The 22,769-nt window shown below is 38.3% G+C and overlaps 1 protein-coding gene across 1 annotated transcript in view; it reads left to right on the top strand.

Annotated features, from left to right (window-relative positions):
* PCSK5 (proprotein convertase subtilisin/kexin type 5) overlaps positions 1 to 22,769 on the top strand; it is a 451,676-nt gene that overhangs the window by 117,877 nt on the left and 311,030 nt on the right. Inside the window, exons 4-5 of the mRNA XM_019630362.1 lie at positions 13,693 to 13,836; positions 18,794 to 18,870. Of these exons, the coding sequence (XP_019485907.1) occupies positions 13,693 to 13,836; positions 18,794 to 18,870 (221 nt within the window). The remainder of the gene's footprint in view (positions 1 to 13,692; positions 13,837 to 18,793; positions 18,871 to 22,769) is intronic.

Below are 22,769 nucleotides of genomic sequence, written 5' to 3'. Positions count from 1 at the left end.
AATAGGCCCTGGAGAATCTAACCCTGGTTCCAACAGAATAATGAAAACCACCTAAATCTTAACCTCTGCAGGCATTGTGGTCTTTCTTCCCTTCTACTGAAAATAAGATGTTGCAAAATGAAATGGAAAAGAGTAGGTTTTTCTGCCGTGTCGGCTGAGCAGCTGTTTGGATGTCTGCAACTCCACCATCTTCCAACATGTTCTCTACTTTTTCCACTTTGGAAAGCCATATCCTAAAACATAGGTGAAGTCATACCACTGTTATAGTAGGGATGTTTTGGACCATGATCATCTGTGAAGTAATTATATTAGTTACCCATGAAGAGCTTGCTAATTAGATAGGTAGAAAAGACAACAGATGCTTGGGAAACTGTTCTAAACTATGTGTGTAGTCCTGGTGAATGAGGCTGGGGAAAGCTGTAACAGCAGTGTTGAATTTAATTGTGTTAACATTATTCCTTTCATTAGTGAATCGAAAAAGAAGGTGACTTGGTTTACAGGAGCAGTGTTCCAGTTTGCCCTGCATGTATAAGAATTACTGTAGAGAGTTACTGTAGAAAAAGTTCACAGTCCTTATTCTATAAGTGAATGTGTGCCACTGTTTCGATAGCCATACTTTTCTGAATAATTATTTTTCTCTTAACAGAATGCATTTTGAAAGATGTTATTTTGAAAGTTGCTATTAAAGCGAGTTGCTTGGTTAGATTCTTGAAAGGATTCGACATTTTTTATTTATAAGAAAATCATTTGCAATCATGCTTGCTAGGGTAGGATAAAAATGACTTTGTTTTCTTGCTCATTATACTTCATGGTCTGGAGAGGCTCTTACCAGGTTGAAGAGGCAGTCTGCTCTCTAGGTTCCTTTATTGAGTAGAGTAGCTAATCAAATGCATTATGGAATCCTTCATCATTTCTGAACCAACCACCTACTACTTGCCACAGTAGAAAAAGCTCTAGACATGTTATTGACCCGTTCAAGCAAAATGTTTCATTTTTCTTGTACACAGCTTTGTAGATTTTAATACTAGCTTTACATCTGCAAGTGGACAATGAAAGCAAAGGTATCAGGTAGATTCAGACAGTTATTTTTACTCAGCCTAGGAGGAACAATATTAAAGTGGGCTTTTTAGTAGCGATCTGAATTGATTTTGCTGATTGTCAGAGGTGAGATTGTTTTTGCTTTGCAGTATAAATAGATTTGTTTTTCTGTGGCTACATCACAGTGGTAGCACGTATCACACTCTTTATTGCTATGGGGTTTTCGTCTAAGGAAAGTTTTTGTTTTTAAATTTTTATTTGAAATGTGAAAGTGGTTTTTATTTTGCTTTGTTTTTGATTTTAAATGGCAATAGGTCTAGAGCCTCAATTTTGCTCTAGCTTGCTCTTTTAAGGCTGAAGTTTATTGCCTGATACCTATAAACATCTCTTTTCAAAATGAAGTTTCTGTGTTTATTGAATAAAGGTCAGCTCAATAATAGCAAAATTGTAAAGAACTCAAGGTATAATTTAATAACATATTTCTCTTGATGTTATCCAAGGTCTCCTTTTTATTTCCTTCATAACTGTTACCATAATCTCTAATTGTATTGTTTGTCTCATTTGTCTACGTACTATCTATGCGCTCCAACTTGAATATAAACTTTGTGAAGACCAGACCATGTGTTTTCTCATTTCCTGATGTAGAGTCAGCATTTAGAAAGCATTTAATCGGTGTTGGTTGGAAAGTTAAAAACAAACTAATAAAACAGATGTGGGTAAATAAAATGTTTTGACAGTTAACAGACGTAGAGAAACTAATATAACTAACATTCTTCTAGCTATTAGGGGATAAAATCATTATACAATAGATATATGTTCTTCAGAAGGACTTGCAGACAACTGGAACAAATATGTATTAATAACTAAGTCTTACACATAAGACTGACAATTATCCAGCTATTCATGTGAATGAAGAAGCCATCGTAAACTTCCATGTCAGTTAAACCTTCAGATGCCTCCAGCCCCAGTGGACATCTGACTGCAGCCGCATGGGAGGCCCAGTGAGAACCACTTGGCTGAGCCTTGTCAGCCCATAGAACTGTGAACTGTAATAATTATTGTCTCAGACACCAAGTTTTGTAGTTGGCTTGTACTAAAGAGGAAAAACAAAAAGTTTACGATATAAATTACATTTATCGATACTAAGGAATTTTCTCTTTTTCTAAGTACACTATTTATTTTTTTTTGGAGCCACTATGTATACTAGGCCTATTCTTTGATTATATTAAAACATAAAGACTAGACTATACCTGAGGAATTCATGTTATGGGAAAAAGAAAAGATTTGTATATGCCAAAGTGGGCTAGTGTGTTGACAGGAAAGCAAAACTGAATTCAAATTTTGTTTGCACCTGTTATGACCATGTAGATTTTGGTCAGCCTATCTCTCGTGATGTTTATTAGAATGGTTAAGGGGTTCTTATGATGGAAGGGGATGGACTACCTAATGGTCCTGGATGTTACTTTAGTGTGCACGTTTCACTGTTATGTGGATTTGATTCTCTCTTCCTCTTCTATTCCTCTGTATCCTCTTCTTTGTATATATGTGATTGGATATTGATTGAAAGTATTTTGGGGGAGTATGTAATCTGTGGGAGCTTGAGAGGTTGACTTAACAGAGGTTGGAATGGCTTTTGCCATTCAGAAGTTCTTTAGGGTCCTAGAAAGAAACAAAGCCTTCAATAGAACTTTAAGGAAGAAAAAGGGGGGTAGGACTTGGAAAGTAAACCTACCTGTATTATTTGTCTGTTTGTTTGCTTGTCTGTCCATTTATCCTTTGTCCATTTACCCATTCCACCATCCCTCAGTCCGGGTCCATTCATTCATCTATTTAAGAGGTAGTGATTATGTTGTTGAAACCTGATTACAGAACAATTGAGGGCTTAGGAGGATGTTAGATAAGTATATCCCTGTTTGGTTTTTATTATATTTTCAACTGAAAAATGGATATTTTTCTTACCTGAAAAATAGCTACCTCTCCCATTATGTTTTATAAGAATATTGCTATTCATGAAATAATATAAATGAGGAAACATGACAACATTAGCAAGGTTGTATTCAAATATTTTCTATTGATATTCAAATTCTTCCGCTCTGACATTAAACATCTCCAATATTAGAAAAAATTGTTTTCTATAATTTTTTCTCAAAATTTCTTTTGTGACTTTGAAAAAATAAAAATAGTGGGACAGTTCAATTCCAAAGCCAGTTGGTTGTGTTTATCCAAATTATACTTCATCCTACTCATTTTTAAAAAAGCGAGGTAAGTGTCCTCTAATCAATTAGTCCTTGCTGAAACCTGGGTAAAAAAGAGGAGAAAGCAACCTCTGAGCCAGATTTATGCAGAGTAGACCAAGAGAGAGAAGAGTTCTATTCAAGTAGAATTTTATAAACAATGTAAACAAAGAAATTAGTTTTGGAAAAGAATGAGGTTTGCTTCTTGCTAATGTTCAAGTAATTATTAAATAATGCAGCTCAGTTGCTTATAAAATTTATTTTCATGAGCTCCGGTGTTAAATAATGCAACTCAGTTGCTTCTAAAATTCATTTTCATGAGCTCAATGTAGGAATTGTTTCTTGGCTTTGTAGGCACTTAAGGAAAACATTTTAATTGAGATCATCCGTAAGCAAACACAATTTACTAATTTACTAGTTGCACAATTTGGGTAAAGAGTAGTAGATTACTATTACTACTGTTATTGAAATTGAGCCATTGGCCAAAATCAGAGAAGAGTTGAGTAGTGTTCACTTCCATCATGCCCTATGTTGTTCCAAAGGAAGCAGACCTGTGCCCTTGAACTCCTCTCCAGCCAGGAGAATTTTTCTACCATGTCTGTGAGAAGATAATAGCTCACCTGTCACTATGTTGCATTTCTTCTAACTTATTCTGCCAAGAGTATTTATTGAACATTATCAGTGGCACATTAGGATAATCAGCAGACCCAAATGAATGTCTTCTTCTCTTCTTACATAATTCCTTGTGAAGGTTTCGACTCCCACACATTTTCATTGTTATTTCTTGAACCTTTTCATTGGCAAAGTTGAACAGGCAGATACTCTGTTATGAGCCAATGTGCAGAAGACAGAGATTTCTAGATCTTATTTGAACCTTTTCTATTACCTACATTACATGTTTTAATTATGTAAACGATCTCTTCCTGCATTTTATCTCAGAATTTACTTCTGCCTTCTCTCTAACACAAATATCAATTCACGAATTATTGAGTATTTTTACTGTGAACTCTAGAGATTATAAAAATGCATAATTCAAACTCCATTGCCGCAAGTTGCTTGTAATTTCATTTGGAAGATAAAACCCATATAGTATAATTAGAGTTTGCTGATATGAGTGCTGGATGAGATACACGGAAGGACACCGAGCTTCCTGTGAAGGGAATGTTTGAATGAATGCATAGGGATCTTGGAATGTGCTTTAGAATCATATATTTGATACATTTTTGTGTGCTCACTGCTCTTCCTCCCCAAATATACAGCTAGCTCTTCTCTTCTAAATAAGCTGCTTCAACTTAACACACCGATTTTCTCCTACTAGTTTGGCTTACTTCCCTCAGACTGATACTCTTTTCCGTTAGCTTTTGCTATATAACAAACCACCCCCAAGAACTTGTGGCTTGAAACAACAGCTGTTTATTAGATTTATGACTCTGCATGTCTGCAGTCAGGGCTGAGCTCAGTTGACAGTCCTCTATTTTCATGTGGGCTCACTCATGCATCTATGAGTCGTGCTGGGTCAGCTGGGCACTAGCTAATAGAGCATGGTTTTAGCTGGGACAGCTTATATATCTGTTCTATGTGGCCTCTCATCTTTTAGTAGACTGCCTTGGCTCATTCACAGAGCAACCAGGAAGGATTACCAGAGAAAGGGTTTGGAAGGCTTGGAACTGGGCCACTATCACTTCCACTACATTCTTTTTGTTCAAAGCAAGTCAACCTAGCCCAGAGTCCAAGGGTGAAGAAGTAACTTCATTGCTTGATGGGAGTGATTGCAAAAGTGCTGTAGGTACAGGGAATGGAGGAGAATTGTGCCCATTTTTGCTATTAGCCGCATCTAATAGTGACCCTGAATTGTGCTTAGACCATCGAACTTACACATTATGTTGCTGTCCTTAGGAATTGTTTTAAACTTTGAGGCAGCAAGTGACACCAGACTATGTAGGTTCATTGCCAAATTGTGGAGCAGCTTGGAGACCCAGTGTTAGCACTTTATAGACATCAGAAAGATTTGAGATGGGAAATAGCATGATGCCAAAATTTTAGGAAGAAGTCAGTTGTGAACCTGTGCAGAAAGAAGCTTTAGATCCACAGATCCAATTGCTACAGGCTATTCCTATTTGGATGTTATTTCAACTTCCATATTTCTAAAACTGAACTCAATATATTCATTCTCTAACCACATTTTCTCTTCTTCCTGTGTTTCTTTTCTCAGTAAGTGATCCTACCATTTCCTATGTAGTCCAAGTCAGATGTTTTATCATTCTTGATACACTCCCCCACCACCGTCTCATACCGTACTGACTTATTGTCATTAACAACAAATATTTAGAATGCCTGCTATGTATCAAATACTGTAGTTTCTACTGTTCCTACTAACCTAGACCATTGTCATCTCTTGATCACTTGAGCTGTCTCGCAATTAATTGGTCTCCATGCTTTCCTTCATGTTCTATAGGACCCAGAGTGACGTTTTATACCTCAATCTGTTCATTCAATTGGCATATAATTATTGAACTTCTGTTACATGTTAGACACTGTGGATACAGAAGTAAAATGAAGCGACTGCCTTCGTGGGATTTACAAGCCAGTGTGAGAGACATATAATGAAGAGACAAGTTGATATGTAATATAGTAGTTATGTGTGCCATGGAAAAATATCAGAGTTAAGGGTACAGAGTTAAGTGACCCAGAATACTATCTTAGATAGATTGATTAGGGAAAGGCTTTCTTAGGAGGTGGTATTTGACCATAAAAGAAGGGGCCATGTGGATATCTGAGGAACATTCTACAGTGAGAGAATAGCAAGTAGCAAGGCCTTGAGACGGCAGTGGGTTTGGATGGACGAGGACAGTGTAGTGGAATAGAATGAGTAAGGAAGAAAGGGATAGGTCAAGAGGTCAGGGAGACGGCTTCCCAGTCACATCATGAAGCACTTTATAGACCATGAAACAGACGTGGGATATTATTGAAAGTGTGAGGAAACAAGTCATTGGAGGTTGGGGATTTATTGGGAATACTTATTAAGAATAAGTCTGACATAGTTTACAATGATCATTTTGACTGCTGTATGGAGAATAAACTATAGAGGAGTAAGATATGATAAGAGCTTGAATCAGTGTGTATCCCTGAAGATAGTGAGAAGAGGTCAGGGTCAAGAGCTGTTTTGAAGGATTTGCTGATGGATGTTTGTAGGGGCACCATAGATGCCATATACTGGCATAGGGGAGACAGAACCCTGGACATGTGCAACTTTATAGGAGGCAGAGGGGGTGATCAAGTTTTTTTCTTTGAAATTCAAGTGTGAGATGGATTTTAGACAACCAAACCATGTCAATCTCTATCTTCAAACCCTTAAATGATTTTACATTGAATTATGAGAAAGCTCAAACTTAAAAAAAAAGAAAAAGGTATAAAAGAACAATTTATAGTCTTGCCTGTACTTTCCTCTCCAGCCTCATTTCTTTCCATTTTTTCTCATCCCCACCGCTGCTCTTCTTGTACCCACCAGCTATACTGAGTTTCAGTTCGTTTAACACTCCTGTCTCTTTGATTATTCTATGCCCTTACCCAAAATAAACACGTCCTGTTCATCCTCTGCTTGCCCTTTGGACTGTCGCCTCATATTTGGGGGCTCAATTTAAATGTCATTTTTCTCTAGGACATGCTCTTAACCTTCTCACACTTCCATCTGACTAGGTTCCATGTTCTCACAGTACCCTGAAACCCCTGTTGTAATACTTAACATGTGTTTTTGTAAAATTCCTTGTCTGTCACACAGCCTAGACTTTGAGGACTTGTGCTTAGGGAGAATGTCATGGCCAGCTCTTGATAACAATTTTTTTTTAATGAAAGTGGAACAGATTGGAAGTGAAAGTTGGGTTGGAAAGGTGAAAAGTAGTGAATCAGGGTCGATGGCTTGAACTGCAAGGTAGGGTGAAAATTGAAGAAATGCAGTGGTTTTGGACCTAGATTTCCAAAACCTGGCTCAGTGTTTGGACCTGAGGTATTTGAGAATGGTGTGAACCCTAGCAGGTGCCATGGGCTATACATGTAAAAATTGGTCTTAGTGTCTAAGAAATGTCCAATATGTTTTAGAGATCTTTTAGCAGCAAGGCAGTGAGATAACTGAAATCAGTTCTCCAAACACTAAGATAAGACATGTAGAAATTCCTTAAAGGAGACAAGATTTGTTTGTTGGCTTATTGTTTTTGGCTTCATTAAATGAGTATTTTTTGGACTGAAAGTCTCTAATTCAAGATGTGTCAGCTTTGGAAAGATTCAAAGAGGTTCACAAAATTAAATAAGAAATGTTGTTCACTTAACCTGTATCCATAGAGCATCCAGTCATCATTTGGCTGCTCTCCTTCAATTCCTTTTTTTATTTTTTAAAGATTTTATTTTTTAGAGAAGTTTTAGTTTCAAAGAAAAATTGAGAGGAAGGTACAGAGATTTTTCCATCTACCTCCAGCCCCCACCCACACGTAATCACTCCTATTATCAGTATCTCCCATTAGAATGGTACTTTTATTACAGTTGATGGACCTATATTAACACAACATACACCCAAAGTCCATAGTTTACCTTGGTGTTGTACGTTCTATGGGTTTGGGCAAACATATAATGACATATATCTATCATTATAGTGTCATACAAAGTGTTTTCACTGCCCTAAAAATCCTCTGTGCTCTGCCTTTCCATCCCCCCCATCTCCAATCCCTGGCAACCACTGATCTTTTTAGTCTCCATAGTTTTGCCTTTTTCCCGAATATCATATAGTTGGAATCACACAGTACATAGCCTTTTCAGATTGGCTTCATTCACTTAATAATATGTATTTATGTTTCCTTTATGTCTTTTCATGGCTTGATAGCTTATTTCTTTTTAGTGTGGAATAATATTCCATTGTCTGAATGTACCACAGTTTATTTATCTATTCACCTACTGAAAACATCTTGCTTGCTTTCAAGTTTTGGCAGTTATGAATAAAGCGGCTATAAACATCCATGTGCAGGTTTTTGTGTGGACATAAAATTTCAGCTCATTTGGGTAAATGCCAAAGGGTGCAATTGCTGAATCATATGGTAAGAATATATTTAATTTTGTAAGAAATCACCAAACTGTCTTCCAAGGTGACTGTACCATTTTAAATGAGTTCCTGTTGCTCTACATCCTTGCCAGCATTTGGTAGTGTCAGTGTTCTGGACTTGGGGCATTTCTGTAGGTGTGTCATGGTATCTTATTGTTGTTTTAATTTGCATTTCTCTAATAACATATGATGTGGAACATCTTTTCATGGCTTATTTGCCATCTGTATATCTCCTTTGGTGAGGTGTCTATTAAATTCTTTGGCTGATTTTTTAATCAAGTTGTTTGTTTTCTTGAATTTGAGAGTTCTTTGTATATTTTAGATAACAGTTCTTCATCAGATGTGTCTTTTCCAATGTTTTCTCTTAGTCCATGGCTTGTATTCTCATTCTCTTGACATTGTCTTTCACAGGCAATCATTTTTTTTTAATGAAATCAAACTTTTCAATTATTTCTTCCACGGAGTATGCCTTTGTTATTGTATCTAAAGAGTCATCATACCCAGGGTCATCTAGGTTTTCTCCTATGTTATCTTCCAAGAGTTTTAGTTTTGCATTTTACATTTGAGTCTATGGTCCATTTTGAGGTAATGTTTGTGAAGGATGTGAAGTTGTTGTCTAGATTGCATTTTGTTTTTGTTTTGGTTTTGGGGTTTTTTTGCATATGAATGTCCAGTTGTTCAAGCACCATTTGTTAAAAATACTATCATTGGTTCATTGTATTGTCTTTGCTCCTTTGTTAAAGATCAGTTGACTATACTGCCTCAGTTTCTTCATCCTCAATTTTGAATAGTATGTTAGGAAGTGGATTTATCCTCATTTCCTCTGTATAGGCTTGTACTCCAAGACTTTCTTTACCTAACATCTGCTGTTTTCTGATGTTTCTTTTCTTAAAATTTTGTAAATGAGAAATGATCCTCTGTCAAAATTATAGTAGATGTGAACCATGATTCTAGCAGAGTTGGAATGCTGCTATAAATGGGTAGAGTAAAACATGGTGATTCATAGAAGGCCATTTAACCAGTGTACCAGAAAATAATTGGATGCTGTTCTCCCTCCCTCTATACCCCATCCCCAGTTTCCAGCCCCCAGCCCCAAATGTGAAAAATGTGGTATGCGGATCCGCCTTCTAACAGCTATCCTTATAAACTTGCCCTTTCACATTTGCCTAACCAACCAGCCTCTCCAGAGAATGAAGAAAATGATCATCTCATTATTTTGCAGTAATCGCTCTCGCCTTTTTTTAAAAAACAAAACAAAACAAAACAAAAAAACCCAAGGTCTTCTTCTGTAAACTGTTAGGAACATAGATGCCGCCCAGGAATGTGCTCTTATCAACAACAACATGATCATAATAACAACACTCATTTCTTATGTACTTTGTCTTCTTTAATTTTATAGCCGTTCTCTGCAGTCAAATCACAGATCAGCTTTTAAGACTTTAGGTAACTTGACAGTCATACAGCTTGAAAGTAGGAGAGGTGGATTTTAACCTTTCCTCTGCCTGATTCTCCTAGATAGTGTCCTTAGCTGCTATGCTGAGTTTGGTGTTGATGAAACATACTGGGCTTCTTTAGACTTTCTGGAAAATCCACAAATTGAATAATCATCTTTGAATAATTTAACATTGGATCTATTTTGGCCAGAGATACCTTTTTTTTTTTTTTTTGCATGTGTGATAACAAAAGACAAGAAGCCCCTCAAATTGACCCATATATGTAATAGTAAATGTCTTAAACTTCCCTAGCTTAGTTTAGAGTCTCAAAATACTATGAAGGCATCTTCAGTTTTAGAGTCACAGAGTCTCTATTTGTTTCCCAAGGAGAGCCCATCAGCTTATGGCCTCATGAAAATTCAAAGTCCAATGTCTTTAGGTAGCCTTGAAAAAGCAAGATTAAAGAAAGATCTTCTCTAAATAAATGCAAGAGGAACTAAAAGTATTGTCTGAATCTGTGAAGGGAATAACTAAGCCTAGACACTTCCCAGAAGTTCCCAAGTACTGAAGAGCAGATGTCAGACCCATTGGAGGGGATGACTTCATCAGCAGTGGATATAGCAAGTCTAACAATGGAGTGAGCTCTTTCCAGTGGTATGCTGTATCTGCCTTCTAACAGCTCATGAAAACTTATTGTTACACATTCAGGAATTTTGTGAGCGTGATAGTTTAAAATTGGCCATGTGAATATTTACACCATGGAAATTAGCGAACACTATAAATAAGGAATTTTTAAAAAATAACTGGTTTACCAACACATCATTGGCTATTTAGTAAATACGTGTGCTCCCTGTCATTGAAACTTTTCAAATAGAAACTTGGTAATTTCCTAAAAGACATGTTACAATAAATGCAATAAGGAAAAATTACGTCTCTAGACTCTTATCCACCTTATCACTTGAATGCACTGATCACAGTACTTTATTACTTATTTGCAAGAAACACCTCAGGTTCTAAGTATCTTTTTTTCCCTTTTGACCTTTTAGATACTCCTCATATTAGATTATCAAAGTGAAAGTATCAGTTAGATATTTTCCCCTTCTACCAATATGCTGGCGATGTAAAGAAAAAAAAAGTGGCACAAAAATATTTAATAGTAAAGTCAGGTTCAACAAAAGCAGAGGTGGGAGAAAAAAACCTAATTGCTCCACTTTTAACACACATGTTTTCCATAGATGGCTGGTTTTCTTCAATTTTCATAATTACAATTTCAGGCAGCATCTCTCCACTCCAGGACGGTTATCCCATTTGTGGGTTACCCATTTCCTGTGCATTTCCTTCCTCTGGCCCACCTCTTGGCCACATTAACATTAGTTCATGTCACAAACCATACCACAGGTTGCCAGAGCAGGTTTGGAAACAGAAAAAATGAAATGGAAACGTGTCAAGGTTGCTTTGTGTTAAATTAAAGTACTTGGTGAGGAAGGAGAGGCCCAAAGTCTTGGCTAGAATGAGGCTTCATAAAAACGTAGGCATTTTGGAAATCTGTGCTATTTCTTTTGTGATCGTTAACCAAGCATTAACTGGCCAGATATCTCTGATGAGGTTGCAGCAGTAAGCATAATGACAGTTGTGAACTTGGAAATAAAGTTGAAGATATAATAACCCCATTTCTAGCCTGTAATCAATCAGCCAATATTTACTGAAATCCTAGTTAGTTTAAATCCTTCTTGGTTTAATGCATAGTCTTCTAAGGGCTTACAATCAAGAAGACAAAATTTACACACAAAATTCAATAGTCAAAGCAGTTTAGAAAAATTCAGTGGCTTATGGATTAGATTGTGTAGGAGAGAGAGAGAGAGAGAGAGAGAGAGAGAGAGAGAGAGATACAGAGAGACTGACTCTAAGTCTCTAAGTTCAGGGAAGGGGATGAGAGAGACGAGTGGGCTGAAGAACATGAGGAGACTTTGTGGGAGGAGGTAGGTCCTGAGCTGTGCCCGGAACACTGGGGAGAGGGGAGGAGAGTGGAATTTGGGTCAGTGTAGTAGGAGAGTGTATGTGTGCAGGGCCTCAAGTGCTAGAAGTCAAGAAGGTGAGAAAAAGATGCAAATGTTTATCAAATAGATCAGCCCCTGTTTTCTATCAAATTAATATTATCTGTGGTGAAAAATGGGGTACATCCTTTGTTAGAATGAATCCTTGAAACTACTAAAGTGTGTTTGTAACATTCAACAAACGGAAGTCTCATTTGGAGTCTAAATTATTAAATTTATGTCAGGGGGGCATCAGAGGTATCTGCCACTAGTTAGCATTTGATTTTGAGGGATGAAGTTTGGAAAGAGATGAGCTTCCATTTAGGTTGTACTTCAGATGAAAGCCAATTCGTGGCTACAAAGTCCTGGTCGACCTGACCTCGCTTTCCCTTCTAATTTGCTGCCTTCCATGCCATTCTCTCCCTCGTTCACTAGGCTTCAGGAATGCCCACCTTCTTTCTCTTTCCCACGTGAAAGTGACTGCATTTGCCGTGCCCTCTACCAAGACACCAGTCTCTAGGTCCTTGGGCAGACGAGCTGTTTCTCATCAGTCACGTCTCAGCTCACGTTTCACTTTCTCAGAGACTGGAGTCTTTTTCTGACCATCCCACCTAAAGTGGTATACTCAGACCCCTCAGCACTCACCATCCCATCACCCTCTTTAATTCTTTTAAAACATAAGGAGTGCTCTGAGTGGTCTTGCTTGTTTGCTTATTGTCTGTGTCTCCCCTTTAGATGGGTCATTGGGACAGGGACCTCATCTGCCTGCTCACCGCATACCCAGCATGTAGCAGGTGCTCGATAAAGTATGTGTTCCATGAATCAATGGCAGTCGGGTCTCCATTATGCTTACAGCATGCAAAGCTTGTGTCCTGCAGTGCTGAACTATGACAAAGCAGGAAGAAAATAGTGAATGGTGAAAGACCTGGGTGGCTTGTGTTGCTGCATTATGTTACAGTACCTCTCTTTCTTTTTGTCCCTCTACTGAGTCTGAAGAAGCTGACAATAACACTGCTCAGAGAAGTATTTCAGAGATGGAGTTTGAAGGAATAATTGTGTGGGTTGGATGAATGCTAGCATGTTATATCAAGAAGAGCTGCTCATTAATTCATTTCTCGATATGTTTGTATGTTGTAGCCATGGTGGAATGAAATTACAACACATAATGAACTAAGGTTCGCTGTTCCTTCAGCCCACCCCTTGAAGCCCTCATACACATTTCCCTGTGCATGTCGCCTTTCTGGACTTTGCACTATTCTTCTTTCCCTTCTCAAAGTAGTACAGAATGAGTGTCTACTCCCTACAAACTGTGGTAATGACAGCCATTGTTACTTTGTTGAAAGGAGATTGAAAAAGCTTATTTTTTCTTGTCCACGGATTTCTCACAGTCGCACACCCCTGGTGACACTGCACAAAAGCTGCCTGAGTTAGTCATCATTGGTAGCAGAATTGGCTTCTAGGTGTCTGGTTAAGAAATTATAAAGTATATGCTCTTAAGTTACCTAGTATGGACATAGAAATGGAATGTTACAATGCCATTTTGTGTATCATTAACACATGCTAATAATAAAATGATACATCCATTACTCTGCTGTTGAAATATACTTTATTTTATTATGTTTCCCCAAAGGATCAGTGACATCAGAACAGGTCAGAGTTGGCAAAAAAAATTTCTCTTTCACTTGCCTTCCCATATTTACCTTCTACCTTCCCCTGGTATCATGCTAGAGATCCATGCTTCTACTTTAATAAGCAAGCCATCAAATTTCTGTTAATTTTTAATGCATTATCTTAATAAGTAGGTAATTCTCCCATCTCCTCACTGTTTGGTAATCTGCAATGTCCAATTCTCCCTCTTCCTTCTTTAGCACTGCAGTGACAACACACATCCCTGTCAATCAGACATGAACATTGAAGGAGCCTGGAAGAGAGGCTACACGGGAAAGAACATTGTGGTCACCATCCTGGACGATGGCATTGAGAGAACCCATCCAGATCTGATGCAAAACTATGTGAGTGTTTGCTGTGGTCAGAACACCTTCCCTCCTTGGATGCAGGGAAGTCATGGTAGGATTATCGAAAAAGGGGGAAACTACTGAAAAATGCAGCAAACAGATACAATATCTCTATATATTGCTCCCGTCTTGTAAGAGATGCACTCTCAGTACAGGAAGCAAGAGATAATGCTTTCAACTTTCAAGTGCCTTTGATGTTCTGATGACAAAAAGCAGATGATAAGGTAGCAGAAACCCCCCCACCAACGCCACCTGCTACGGGTAGTAACTGCTCTTCTCAACATCTCATCCACACAGCTAGGCAGCACTCTTGTTTCTTTCATGGAGAAAACTGTATTTAGAACTTTTCTCAAGTTATTCTGCTGGTCTCTTTTTGTCTCTGCCTCTCCTTTTTTAAAGGACACTAATGATTAGCATCCCATTAGTCCTTAGGAATCAGTGAATTCTTTTTCTTACGAAGGAACCACAATTCCAAGACTCAGAACATAAGGTGAGTCCAAGGTCACAGAACAAGTGAAAATGCTGAAACTCAGTAATTTCGTTGAAAACTATGGTCATGATACTTTATGCCCACTGCAGGGTGGGTGGGGCAGGAAGTAGCCTGTCCCAAACACGGGGGTTGGTTTTTGCCCCAGGGGTCTCCAGTCTGCTCTACCAACGTGATCCTCACTGCCTGGAAATGTGTCAAAGACCTCTCTTGGCTTCTACTCTTTAGAATTATCCCTTCCATCAACTTCTCCTCCCTAAGTTTGGTGAAAAGTTCTGTAATTATCTCCCAATGTGCCATTCTCTGTCTGCTCCAAATTCATGTAGCCTGATACCATGATGTTCTTCCTAAAATATTTCTTTTGTTACTAAAGAGTGTGCAGTGACTTCTTCTTATCAGCCAACAATAGCTCTCTGATTCCGGTCAGGGCTCAGCAGAGACTCCTGGCAGCTCCCACTCACACCCTGTCTCCTGACTCCTCCTCTAACCTGTTTTCTGTTGACAACTGTTTCCACCAAGGGACCCTCAAATCACTACACACCCGCTTAAACTTCAATCCCTTTTACCAACCACTCTCTGTCTCTTCCTTCATGATTCCTTTGCATTACAAAATTCTGGCTGTGTAAGTTTTCCTTCATGTTGGCATTGAAAAAAGTTCCTGTTCACACTGGTGATTTTCTATCAGCTGACAAGTTTCCTCTCATATCTTTGAAAATACAAGCAGCTCTAACTAATGGTGAAGTCCACTTCCCTTGACAGGACTCATATTGATCCTTGAGGAAAGTCATGGGCCAGGGTGGGAAGCATTACCTCGTGTGTATGGAAGAGCCCCCACGGGGACTCCTGGGCTATAACTGGGAGGACTACATCTCCTCAGATCTTTCTCTTCTATGTTCCAGTTCATGGTCATTAGGGGAATGACTTCAGCAAGCCCAGCGTGTCCTGCTGTGCCCTGAGCTGGCAGAGAATTCTGAGATGGGCCCGGCCCATAGGTTCCAACCTCTGCACATCAGCTCAGAGGACTTGCCATCCTAGCATGCATGCTGCCTCTCTCCCCTGTTTACTCCTTAGTAAATGGTGGACACAGCGGTGGCCCTGAGGGAGGTTGTCTTAGACTCACTCAGGGAGGATATGGCATGGGAAGGCTTGGTTTCTCTGCTCAGTGCGAATCACTGTGTGTGTTTCTCAGTGTCCACCGCTTTTCCGGACTTGTGCTTCCTCATGAAACCATTGATGTAGAAATTGCCATATACTCTCTCCAGTGTTTCTTTCTCATTTGCTCAGTCTCACTTATTTTATGACCGTTAATATCTCTTGAATTAGTTTTCCTTTTGTTGCTCATACCTGAAAAGACTCCATTTTATCTTTGCAAATACAACACTTCCAAATCCACTTCCTTGACACTTCCAAAACTACCACTGCCTCCCCCAGTCACCCATATTTCTGACCTATGAAAACCTTCCTTCACATAAGAACACCCAGTGTCACCTTACACTTTCGTCAACTTCAACAACTTTTCTGCTCAGTATTCTATTACCCTTTTTGTTTTAAAAATTCAGCCAAGAAACTTCACAGATTATTTTTTTTACAATAAAATATTGTAACAGTTTCTCCTAAATTAGATGATTTTCTTTAAGGTTAAAAAAAAAGAGAGAAGAAACGCACATTCATTTAGTTCTTATTTGAGCAGAGCATTTGAGTGGTTGCCCTCACCCTGCCTCCAAGCACACTCAGATAAACTTTTGTCTTCTCACAGCACAGGATTTTAGGGCTAAAACAGAATTTCACTTCAGTCTCCTCATCTGATAGGTTAGAAACTGAGGCCTGAAGATTAAAATGAGTTAACCCAGATCCTACATAGAACCCTGACTGTCTCCTAGCAAAGAAGTCTTTCTTGTCATGTACAATGTGGTTTTTATGGTGTGTTCCTGCTCCCACTGCATAGGAATGTATTTGATTAAATACAAATAGGTTTAACCTAATTGTAATTGCATTCTTTCTTTTTTCCATTTTATTATGCCCCTTGAAAGAAAATTCCAGAGTTTATCTGTGTAATTAGCAGTACTGGTGCCCTCTCAGTTCTCCTAATGTCAGAGCTGTGAAGAGTAGAGAAAAGCACATTGGATGGGGACTCAGACGGCCTGGGGTCCAAGTCTTGGTTCCACAGACAGTTCATTTCCCAGGTTACTTAACCTATGTGGGGCCTCTGTTTTCTTACAAGTAAAGTTAGTAAGTTACACTAGCTACATGCCATGCTTTAATGGCCACTAAGTGGGGCTACATGGTCCCCTTTGTAAAAGAAACGGGGACTTACCATTTTTATATATAATGTGTGTTTTGCTTAATCCCCCCTAAACGTCTCACTGTATGTACCATAAATTATTTTCAGAAAGAAGATCCTTTGATAAAGATAGAAAACAAAGATTGCAATTACTTTCACTAAAACTGAAAACAGGTATTATCATAAAGCATCAGAAAATTCAAAACATCCCAAATTAGTTCTATCTAATAATAAACTTAGTTTATTATTAAATTATAAATTACAAACTAAAAATAGTGATAATAAATTTAGTTTCAGAGATATTTTTGCCTCACTTTGAAACCTTGACATATAACAGAGCATTGTTTGTTATTTTGATTAGGCCATTGGGTATTAATAAAAAGTTTGAATTGTAGCCTTTTTTTATACCAGTTTAAACATCTGAAACCAGACAGATATTGCCTAATAGAGATCATAACATATCTGATACAATACATTTCTAATACTGACTTTTAATTGACCTGCCAACTTTTTGTGAATGATTTTTGTCTTAAAAAATCTTTGAGTTTTGATAAGGAATTTGCACACTCAAGAAATGAAGATAGAGAAGAGGAGGCAATGTGACAGATTTGAGTGATGCAGGCCCCAGTCAAGGAACGCCAGCAGTCACCTGGGGAGCCTGCCAGGGAGCATATACATGGGGGCCAGACACAGAAAGGAAAACAAATGCACGTAGAACAGCAAGGCGATTCCAGCCAAGCTCTCTGCCAGCATTTCCACTCTTGACTTGTCGTTAGGTGATAGGGGTTGCTACCCAACAGGAGGCAGAAAGTTCATGGCTTCAGATGAACCTAGATGCCCTCAGCTGCAAACTAGCATTTCTTGGCGGGAGATACTTGTGAAGCAGAAATAGTAGTTTTTAGGGAGTGCCTTCAGCAGGGGTTACCTTTCCTGAAATGTCATGGCCTATACAAACTCCCAGTGTTTAGTTAGGCAAACATAGGCACCTGGGGCTGACAGGAGAGGAAGGCCTGGGAGAACAACTATCCCAAGTTGGCCCAAGATTAAGTTAACACTACTGAGGGCTGTTAATTTAGAAGTAGAAGGAAGCACCTAGGACTGAAACGTTTTGCAGAAAGCCCTTTTCTTTTCTGAAATGATCCCTGAGTTCACCTAACTCCAATATTGTCTGACAGGTGCTGAGGGACCAAAATTTTCAACAGAATAAAAATGTTTCCAGTCTCTGACACCTACCTCTGCTCCAGGCTAGTGTGAATGGCAGAAAAGTCTCTCCCAGGGTGTGAGCCATGCTATGCCCAAAGGGAGTCTGGCATCTCTTAAACCAGCAGTTCTTCCTCTTTTTAATAAAGTTATTATTCATAATTAAAATAAAAATATGTAAGCATCTCACAGAAAATTTGTAAACTAGAGAAAGGAAGGGGAGAGCAAAATCATACACGCATTTCTCTAATGTTCCAACCCACTGTTAGGATTTCAAAGTATTTCTTCCTTCAAATGTCATTTTTCCTTGGTTTTAGAAAGTTACAACCAGAGAGGACTACAATTCTCAAGTGCCACCTCTTCCACGAGCTTGTGCCTGACTGCCCAGTCTGAAAAGGCCACCGCCCATATGGCTACTTATAACTTTACCCTGTTCTTATGTTCCTCATAGCCCTCATTACTATGTAAAAGTATGTGTCTCTTTATTGCTTCATTCTATATTGTAAGTCTCTTCCCATTGACTCCATGTGGAACTTTGTCCTGTGACTCACCCCATCCAATACCCAAGACCTAGGAGAGTTCCTGGAAGCACAAATAAAAAGAATAAAGAAAAAGAAATGAAGATAGAGGCAGAATCCATGGAGCATAAATCACTTTGCTTCTAGGTGGTAGTCCAGGAGTACTTCACAGAAAAGTTGGTAATTGAGGTCATATTTGAAGACATTTGGTGAAGGGCCAGTTCTTGGTCTAAGAGCAAAAGTGTTGGCAAGAATGGACCGGGCACTTGTTTGGTCTGTGAAGAGGGAAAAAAATACAACACTGATTATTACTGAACAAGGCATCCTGATAACACTGAACCATGAATGTATTATTTAATCTAATTACTCTCTTGCAGAAATGTGTTTAAGAATGCATGAGCCTTCAGATTAATGGCTAATTAATGACTGGCTGTCTCCTTTCTCTTGCTGTCTCCTCTGTGGCCATAGGATGCTCTGGCCAGTTGTGACGTGAATGGGAATGACTTGGACCCAATGCCTCGTTATGATGCAAGCAACGAAAACAAGTAAGGCCCAAGTGAGGGATGGCTGGCGTGTGGCTGCCAAGGAGTTTTGCTTTCTGCTTTTGCTGAAGGAAATATTTTTTTCTTGGAAATCCTTGGTAACAAATGATCCTTAATTTGCTCTAAGATATACAAGTGTCTTTCCACTATAGCTTATAGCTTCTGGGAAATAAAAAGGGGCAGTCCACATGGTAAGAATGGTTGAAGATTGAGAAAGAATGGTGAGAGAGAGAGAGAGAGAGAGAGAGAGAGAGAGAGAGAGAGAGAGAGAGGGAGAGAGAGGGACTGACTGACTCTTGGGAATGACTTAGCATTTCCAAATCTTGAGAGCACAGCTGGGGAATATTGTCCTTCAAGAGGTAAGTGACCTGTGACCCATTTGTTTAGGCATGGGGTGCTAAAGGGAGAGGCAAAACAAAGTATTCCCCCAAAGAGTTACTTTACTCTGTTAACGTCAAGAAATTTGATTGAATACTGTGCTTGAAGTCTCTTTCCTCTTTTCTTCTCTGTAGTGATTGTTTTTTCCACTAATATACCTGAAATACTTGTTAAGGTTTGCCATGTGTAAACACATTTCTTTTCTCCATAGGCAAGAACCATAGAAACCCATTTAACCACATTTTCACTTTCCAATTAGTACAGTAGATTTTGTGAAAGCAAATGAAAATGCACATCTATTTGATAATGTAGAATATCTTGATATTCTTCAGAAAGTAAATGGGATGGTATTTCTTGCTCATGATGACCTAGATTCCTTAAAATATTAGTAGGTATTTCTAATCTCTAGGTCACATTAACTTTTTTCCTTTTACTACAAAGCTCCTCCAGGATAATGCTGTGATTTAGATACCATCATTTGAATTTTTATGTACATGTTTTAGTTTGGGAATTGCAGAGGTTCCAAAGAGAGGTGTTGTGCCCGCTTATTATGTACTATTTCTAGCCAGAGCTTTTCTTTAGGGAAAAATTTATCAGGTTGTATTATTTGATTAAGTAAGTCAGTAAGTTTAGATAAAACTATCTGACCTAGATAATTGTGACTATCCATGGGTTCTTTTTTTTTCTCTTTTTACCGTCGATCAAGAAGCCTCACAAAAGTTGCTGTGGAAAATACACTGTTTGTTAATGTTAACAACTGGGTAAATATTACAGATCAGATGTAGTGGTGAAAACATTCATATGCAAATTGATTTAGATAGAATTTTTCAGAGCTTTCTAAACAGAAAAAATAAGGAAACTAAATTAAATTGGATAGTGTTTTTCAGACCTGGTCATTACTGTCTATATTAACACTGTTTAAAGTTATAGTAAATTTCACCCAAAGGATTATAATTGAAACAATGTGAGCTAATGTATTTAACCTAATTTACAAACTAGCATGAATCACTGAAGAAGAAACTTGAAGCTTTGATACTTAAAAAGTCATCGCTGATAAATTTCAATATAGTCTATTCTGTTATAATGCGACATATGCATTCCTAAAAATACTTGCACTCTGCAAAATCTCAAATCACAGAGTGATAAGAAAATGGAGTTGGAGCTTAACACTCAAAAACGTCTTCAGTGACACACGCAGAAATGATAGGGACCTATTAAATACAACAGCACAATTTTATCCATGTAGATCAGTTAAGAAATATATAAAACTACAATAACTATGACACTTTATCTTGAAAAAAACCTGAAGTTGGCTTGTGGAAGTGTGTGTCCATTATATTCCCTCCTACTCACATGCCTGCCACTCTGTGTGCAAAAGCAAAAGAGGAAAAAAACAGATAAAGATTAACATTTTTACAAAGAATGGAGAATTGAGAGGAAAATTACAAAATAGGCTGAGAGGAAAACGGGGACAGTTAGGCAGAGTGGAGGCCGCCCACCAGGATGGCCTTTGAAAGGAAGCATGGCCGCTTGCAAGTCTTTGTGAAGTGAGTGGAAGGAGGGTTATCTGAAATTACATGGGAGAAACAGTTCCCGGTGTGGACAAGTGCGGACCGTTGTGCTCCTGCGGTGTGTAGCTCTTTGTGTTTTGTGTATTTCTACAGGGCTTAGTGCAGCTGAGTGTGCTTTCTACATTCACCTAGAATTTCTGGAACAAAACTGTGCAAAAACAGGTGCAAATTTCTCATGATGTTCAAATTGTCCTTTAGTATATCACCCATTGTTGATTGGTTGATTAGATATATCAATCAAAAAATTTGTGTTTTCAAAGCAACCATTATAGCAGAACTGATTGTATTATATCCATTAGCTAAATTTATCCCATCAACAATTGTATAGACAAAAAAGAAACAGGAAAGCTACAGTAAGTCTAGATTGTGTTAACACCCAAAGTAGCTTGGTACAGGATGTTGAGAGACAAGAGGGGTATGGGTAGAAAATGAAAATGTATTGTGCCCTATAGCCAGTTCTGTCTGAACCTATGTACATGTGTTGAGTTTTTTGCATTGAAACTCTAGGGGGTGATGATGACTGCTCTCCAGGGATGGGTCTGACCTGTGACTAACATTGCTAACCACAAAGCCTGTAGGTAATGACAATTCTTTGAGTATTGCCTTTGATGGCTTTTTACAGTGTGCTTTTTAAAAAATAGTCTTTGTGAGGATTCCTTTTAAACTTGGCCATTCCTCAAGACCTTTCCAAAAGAATCATTGTGGTCCTGCTCATGCTGGGCTATTCTTGTGTCCTATTTGGCCCATCCTAAGCACTGTCCATGGTTCGTTGAGTACAGTGTGGATCTGATTGATTATTGGAGGGCACAGGTATTGTTCCAGATGTGTGCTTAGGTTTGTAGTCTTGACAGTGAAATACGGCATTTTCAGAGGTGCAACCCCAGCACACCACCTCTGTTTTACAAAAGTCAGCAGTCACTTGGGGCTCCAGTCAAAAGTGCTGGCTTTTTTTTTTTTTAGCCAACCATAAGCATATATTCAGGCATGTAGGGTTAAGATTTCCTCTCTGTTCATTAGACCATAATTATAGGTATTATTAATGGATCTCTCTTTAAATGTGGATCCATAGACAGATAATTCTGTTTGAATAGAGGTCACTTGCCATCAGGAAATGAGTAGTTTTGGGTTGGAAGAGCTGACTTTTAGCCTTGGTTCTCCTTGATTATCTTTATATTCTTTGAACTTAATGATGCTGAGCTTTCATACCTTTTTTAATCTCTAAAGTGGACATAATAATACTTGCAAAGAGTAGCTATAAAATATGTAAAACACCAAACATACTGATGACTGTATAATAGGTGCTAGATAATTATAGCTGTTATTATCATAATTATGTGCTCTATCCCTTTATCCAGTTCTTGATAAATAATCAGTTAAAATTACAATGATCTCAAAATACATATGCCTATGAACATTTCAAGCTTAAACTAATACTTGGAGGTCTTTATTTCCAAGGTTAGAGGTTTAATTAGGTATTTCTGCTTCTTTAGGGGCTGGGAACTCTGAATGATTCAGTCTACAGTAAATCTGCTTTTCTTTAATTCCATTTCCCACCTCCCTTGGGGGTGCATGAGTCCTTGAATTCGATGTAAGTTAGTGAAGGGAGGAATTTCTAATCATCATCAGAATAAGGAAATTAAGGCATATGCTATGCAAGTGCCTCCTCACTGGGCAACGTGACCAGTAGGCTTCAGAGCATATTTGGAGTTATTTCATACTTGGCTGTATTTGTTCATTCATTCAACAAGTATTCATTGATACCCCACTTTGTAAATGGTCCTGTGCTAAATGCTTGGGGGATACAATGCTGAAATAATAGAAGCTACTAACTACTGGGTTGAGTAGGGAGATAACTTACTAAGAAGGTGTAACACTGGAAGCATTTTTTAGTATTAAGAGGGAATGTACCCTCACAACTTTATGCAAATCCTTTCTCTTAGACTTACATGATTA

Source organism: Hipposideros armiger, unplaced genomic scaffold (assembly GCF_001890085.2).
Source record: "Hipposideros armiger isolate ML-2016 unplaced genomic scaffold, ASM189008v1 scaffold_903, whole genome shotgun sequence".
In the NCBI taxonomy this organism is placed as follows: Eukaryota; Metazoa; Chordata; class Mammalia; order Chiroptera; family Hipposideridae; genus Hipposideros; species Hipposideros armiger.
The sequence above is the reverse complement of the archived record's forward strand: the minus strand, read 5'-3'. Positions and strand labels throughout refer to the sequence as shown.